Raw genomic sequence first — 6,479 nt, 5'->3', positions numbered from 1 at the left:
GTACTTCATTGCATTAGAAAAGGAAATGGCAACCCACTCCAGTATTCTTGACTGGGAAAATCTCATGGACAGAGGAACCTGGTGGGCTACAGTCTGTGGGGTCACAAAGAGTCAGACACGACTGAGCAACTAAGCACACACACTATTGTTTTTTTAACCAATCTTTTAGGGAGCGTATTTGGATTCTTTCCAGTATTTTGCTTTAACAAATAATGCTGCAATGAACAATGAAGAGAGAAGAGAGATGTCTTTGTAAGCGTTGTATCATTTTGCACTTTCAACAGCAATGTGAGATAGTGCCTGCTTTCACACAACCTCCCTAATTGTATGTTTTCAGGCTTTTGATTATTGCCGATCTGATAGGCCATTAGGTACTGTATGCAGGTCAGGTAGCAACAATTAGAACTGAACATGGAACAACAGACTGGTTCCAAATAGGAAGAGGAGTGTGTCAAGGCTGTATATTGTCACCCTGCTTATTTAACTTCTATGCAGAGTACATCATGAGAAACACTGGGCTGGAGGAAGCACAAGCTGGAATCAAGATTGCTGGGAGAAATATCAACAACCTCAGATACGCAGTTGACACCACCCTTATGGCCGAAAGTGAAGAAGAACTAAAGAGCCTCTTGATGAAAGTGAAAGAGGAGAGTGAAAAAGTTGGCTTAAAGCTCAACATTCAGAAAACTAAGATCATGACATCCGGTCCCATCACTTCATGGCAAATAGATGGGAAAACAGTGGAAACTGTGGCTGACTTTATTTTGGGGGGCTCTACAGTGGAAACAGTGGCTGACTTTATTTTGGGGGGCTATAAAATCACTGCAGATGGTGATTGCAGCCATGAAATTAAAAGACACTTACTCCTTGGAAGGAAAGTTATGACCAACCTAGACAGCATATTAAAAAGCAGAGACATTACTTTGTCAACAAAGGTCTATCTAGTCAAGGCTATGGTTTTTCCAGTAGTCATGTATGGACGTGAGAGTTGGACTATAAAGAAAGCTGAGCACCGAAGAATTGATGCTTTTGAACTATGTTGTTGGAGAAGACTCTTGAGAGTCCCTTGGACTGCAAGGAAATCCAACCAGTCCGTCCTAAAAGAGATCAGTCCTGGGTGTTCATTGGAAGGACTGATGCTAAAGCTGAAACTCCAATACTTTGGCCACCTGATGCGAAGAGCTGACTCATTTGAAAAGACCCTGATGCTGACAAAGATTGAGGGCAGGAGAAGGGGACGACAGAGGATGAGATGGTTGGATGGCATCACTGACTCAATGGACATGGGTTTGGGTAGACTCCGAAAGTTAGTGATGGACAGGGAGGCCTGGCGTGCTGTGGTTCATGGGGTCGCAAAGAATCAGATACAACTGAGCAACTGAACTGAACTGAAAGAATTACAAACTAAATGCTAAAATCCCTGTTAAAAATGAACTCACAGTGCCAAATGTTGGCGAGGATTATGGAGCAATGGAAATGTTCATAAGAGTGTAAATTGGCAACACCGTTTTTGGGAAACTCTTTGGTATATCTACTGAAGTTGAACATACGCATATTCTACGACACAGGAGTTTCACTTTTAGTTATATTGCTGCCAGCAGAGTATATATATTGTATATATATTTACATCTGAAGACACACTTTAGCCACATTTTTTATAGTTCTAAACCAGAAGCAATCCAAAAGTCCATTAACAGCAAGATGAGTGCAAAAATGGAAGTTTATTCATAAAATGGTGTACTATGAATGATGAAAGTGAATGAACTACAGCTACAAGCCAAAGTGATAAATTTCACAAATGTAATGATGAGTGAAACCAGACACAAAAGATGCATATTTCATGATTCCATTTATATCAAGTTTAAAACAGGGAAAAGGAATCTCTGTGTTAGAAGCCACAACAGGGAGTAAGAAAGGAATAGTTAGGGAGGGAGCACAACTGGGGTCTTCTGGGGAACTGGTAATGTTCTCTTTTTTGATGTTGGTGGTGGTTGTGTGATGATTTCACTTCGGGAATTTCATTTAGCTGTACACCTAAGATATGTGTACTTTTTAAATATATATACTATATTTCAATAGTTTTTATTTTTTTAAATCAAACCATTTCTAGAGATGAAGAAACTGAGAAATGGATTTAAATTATTTTTCCTCCGGCTTTTAAATATTATTATAATTATTGAAAAATATTGTCATTATTGAAGTTTAGTGAGTTTAAGGACACTCCAACTCAGGAGTTTCATTAGTTCTCATTCTCCGGTTTCCTCTTTTCCTTCTCCTTATTATATTCCTCCCCTCTTGATAACCACTAGACCACTGTATCTCCAGTTTCTCATTCTGTTTCTTGTACCTGTTATCATTCATTCATCCAACTATTCACTGATCTTTTAGCACACATTCATTAAGAGTAGGTACATGCACTTTAGAACTCAAAATGCCATGACTTTATTTAGGACTGAGGCAGGCTGTTGATTACCCACTAAGTAGCTCCTTTTTATTAGATATCAGAAGTTGCATTTTTTGTCTGTGTCCATCGGCACCTGGAATAAAAATTAACTGAGCAATGAAGTTTGGAGAGCTTCCTAACTGGTGACCACACTGAGATGCAGGAGAGGCATGCCCTGAAAGTGAATGGATGCTCTGCCCACTGCTCCTCCCTGTCATATCTTACCCTATGCATATCTTGAATTTGGCTATTCCTGAGTTATATTTTTTATAATAAATTGGTGCATGTGTGCTAAGTCATGTTTGACCCTTTGAGATCTATGGACCACAGCCCTCCAGGCTCCTCTGTCCATGGGATTCCCCAAGCAAGAATACTGGAGTGGGTTGCTGTGCCCTCCTCCAAGGGATCAAACCCATGTCTCTTAGGTCTCCTGCATTGGCAAGCGGGTTCTTTACCTCTACTGGCCTGGGAAGCCCCCCAAAAAAGTGCTTTTCTGCCAAAACCTGGGATTGAACCAGGGACCTTTAGATCTTCAGTCTAATGCTCTCTCAACTGAGCTATTTCAGCCCCAAGATAAGTTGGTAAAAGTATGTAAAATGTTCCCTTGAATTTTGTGAGCTATTCTAGCAAATTATCAAATCTGAGGAAGGAGTTGTAGAAGCCCTTGATTTTATAGTTGGCTGGTCAGAAGTACAGGTGGCCTGAATTTGTTATTGGCTTCTGAAGTGGAGGTATGAGAACAGGTAGTTAACTAGATGTGAGCTGAGAAAGGGGGTGGGAGCAAGAGCCAGGTGACTGGAAACGGTCCATCTTGTGGTGACAGGAGTCCTAGAGGCAAAGAAAGGCTGCAATAGATGGGCATTTCTGGTCTCTGAATGTCACCTTTTGCTCATTATGCCCTCAATTACAATAAATTTAGCCTTGCAGAAAAGAAGTACCCATTAGGCACTGACACCATGACACTACTGCTCAAGACCAAAGAGGGGTGAAAATCCCTCTTCCCCTGGGGAAGGTAGAGCTGGGATGAAAATCAAGAGATTTGACCCGAAACCCCTGCCTCTTCAATGAATATTGTCTGTGCAATCATTTTCACATTCCATATAACCAGCTTGCCGAAGGAACTCAGAGCAGCTGCTCATCTGATCCTGCCCACTCTCCCTCCTGAGAGTATACTATTGCTTAATAAATTCTCACTTTGCTGTCTTAGCTTCCCTGTCTCAACTCTGAATTCTTACTGCAACAAGAAGAGAACCTATTCTCCAATAATAAAATTTTGTGGAATTGAGCCCTTAATCTGTGAGGTCTATGCTAACTCTGGGTAGTGTCAGAATTAAATTGAGAGGGCTTTCCTGGTGGTTCAGTGGTTTAAGAGTCCACCTTGCAATGAAAGGGACACTGGTTCCATCCCTAGGCTGGGAGAACCCCACGTGTCCAGGGAAACTGAGCCCATGCACCACAACTAATAAGCCTGTGCTCTGGAGCCATACTGAAGCCTGTGCACCCTGGATCCTGTGCTCCACAACAAGAGAAGCCGCTGCAATGAGGAGACCCCTCACTGCAGCCAGAGAGAGTAGCCCCCACTTGCCGCAGCTAGAGAAAGCCTGCACTGAGCAAGGAAGACCCAGCGCAACCAAAAAATAGAACTGAACTCTAGGACATCCCAGTTGGTTTTAGAGAACCAGTTATTGTGCGGAAAAAACCCTACGTGTTTGATATCAGAAGTGGTAAACAGAACACACAAAGGTTTTTTTTGACTTGACTTTTGAGCATGATTTTGATGGAACATCTATTTAAAGGAGGATATATTTCACGTTATTGTTGAGCTTTCCTATTCAGAATAAAGCATCATATTTTCTTGGACAAAATGGCCCTCCTCAGAAGTCTCCTCAAAGCTCCTTTAACATCCTTGTTCCTCAAGGTGTAGATGAATGGGTTGGCCATGGGAGTAATAACACAGTAAAACAGCGTCAGAACTTTGATAAGGACTTGAGGGCTGTCCCCTGAAGGCTGCATATAGATGTAGATGCCAGGGCCATAAAATAAAGACACCACCAATAAGTGCGAAGAACAAGTGTTGAAGGCCTTAAGTCTCCCACCAGCAGAAGGAATTCGAAATACAGCTTGTGCAATATAACTGTAAGAGACAAGAATCATGGAGAGGGGACCCATTATCAGGAAGGTGGCCACCACCGCTAAAGTAAGCTCATTGACTGTGGTGTCCACACAAGCCATCTTAATTAGACCAGGCAGTTCACAAAAGAAGTGGTCCAGTTCTTGGTTCCCACACAAAGGCAGCTGGACTGTGAGTGTGGACTGCAGTAGTGAATTGGCCAGACCAATGAGCCAAGCAGTGCTGGAGAGCTGCCGACAGAGCTTGTGGTTCATGATTACAGGGTATCTCAGAGGCTTACACACAGCTACATAGCGGTCTAAGGCCATGGTGCCAAGCAGGATACATTCAGTACAGCCTAGCCAGTGAAATACATATGCCTGGGTCATGCAGCCTATATAAGTGATGTTCTTGTTGGGTCCGCCTAAGTTGAACAGCATTTGGGGTACAGTCGTGGTGGTGAAACAGAGGTCCAGGAAGGAGAGGCTTGTGAGGAAGAAATACATAGGACTTTGGAGTTGGGAATCTAGTTGGGAAACCAGAATAATAGCAATGTTTCCCAATAGTGTGAACATGTAGGAGGTTAGGAGGGCAAAGAAGAAAGGAACATCCAACCATGGATATTTGGTAAAGCCCATGAGAATGAAATCCTCTGGAAAACTTTCATTCATGTGCTTCATTGAATTTTGATGAGAGACACCTGCTAAAATCAAGAAAAAGGATGACTTTAAAAACCTTGATTTGGTTCTTCCCTAGTGATCCAGTGGCTGAGACTCAAATATTCCAATGCAAGGGGCCTGAGTTCAACCCCTGATTAGGGGATGCCACAACTAAGACCTGGCATAGCATGCATAAATGAATGAATGAATAAAACCATATCTTTAAAAAAAACCCTGAGTTGGCAGAAGTTTTGATGATACCAGGGGGAAAATTATACCCTTATGGGGGAGCAATGGGGTATATCCTCAATAGAAACATTAAGGAATATAATAATTAAAATTAATATTAAAAGTCACATTTGAAAAAATCCTCTCAGTAGAGAAAGTGGCTTCATTTTTCCCCCCTGTATCAGTGCCCTATGTGATAGGTTAGTGGACATTCATCACTTGTTTTGGCTATTCTGTATGATTAAAGAGGCCACTAGGAGGCGGTCTTCTCCTAGCTACCTTGCAGCTAAATGAGTGTACAACCTAAGAGGTGGGGGCTTGGGTAGGTGCTTAGATCATGAAAGTAGAGCCTTCCTGTAAGGGGTTAGTGCTCTTATAAAAGAGAACCCACAGTGATTCCTGTCCTTTCCACCAGACAAAGTTACAGCTATACGGTGCTATCTATTAGCCAAAAGGTGGGCTCTAATCAGACACTGAAACTGCCAGTGCCATGATCTTGGATTTCCCAGTTTCCAGAACTGTGAGATAAATGTTGTAAATAGGTCTCCTGGTCTCTGACACTTTGTTACAGCAACCCAAATGGACTAAGACATATGTCATCAGGGAAATGCAGATTAGAACAACAATCAGATTCCACGACACACGTATTAGAGTGAATAAAATCCAGAACAGTGACACCAAATGCTGGTGTGGATGCGGCACAACAGGAACTCTCATTCACTGGTGGGAATACAAAATGGTATGGCCACTTTGGAAGACACTCTGGTAGTTTCTTACAAAACTAAACATACTCTTAATCGTGTGATCCAGAAATCACACACCTGGGTGTTTACCCAAAGGAGCTGAAAACTTATATCCACACAAAAGCCTGCACAAAGATGTTTGTAACAGCTCTACTCATAATTGCCAAAATTTGGAAACAACCAAGATGTCCTTCAGAAGGTGAATGGGTAAATTAACTGTGGTACATCCAGACAATTCAGTGCTAAAAAGACACAAGCTGTCAAGCCACAAAAAGACATAGAACTTCAAGTGCTAA

The 6,479-nt window shown here is 42.0% G+C and overlaps 1 protein-coding gene and 1 non-coding gene across 2 annotated transcripts; both read right to left on the bottom strand.

Moving 5' to 3' along the window:
- Window positions 1-2,937: 2,937 nt before the first annotated feature.
- Window positions 2,938-3,010, bottom strand: TRNAF-GAA (transfer RNA phenylalanine (anticodon GAA)). The gene has a single exon. It is a non-coding gene; the product is annotated as a tRNA-Phe (tRNA).
- Window positions 3,011-4,282: 1,272 nt separating this feature from the next.
- LOC133236577 (olfactory receptor 2B11-like) lies at window positions 4,283-5,471 on the bottom strand. Its single transcript, XM_061398687.1, has one exon. It carries the CDS (start codon window positions 5,231-5,233, stop codon window positions 4,289-4,291), a length of 945 nt encoding a protein of 314 aa, XP_061254671.1. The 5' UTR covers window positions 5,234-5,471; the 3' UTR covers window positions 4,283-4,288.
- Window positions 5,472-6,479: the final 1,008 nt, after the last annotated feature.

The sequence above is a fragment of the Bos javanicus genome, chromosome 23, assembly GCF_032452875.1.
Source record: "Bos javanicus breed banteng chromosome 23, ARS-OSU_banteng_1.0, whole genome shotgun sequence".
Classification (NCBI taxonomy): Eukaryota; Metazoa; Chordata; class Mammalia; order Artiodactyla; family Bovidae; genus Bos; species Bos javanicus.
This window is presented reverse-complemented; position numbering and strand designations above follow the sequence as displayed.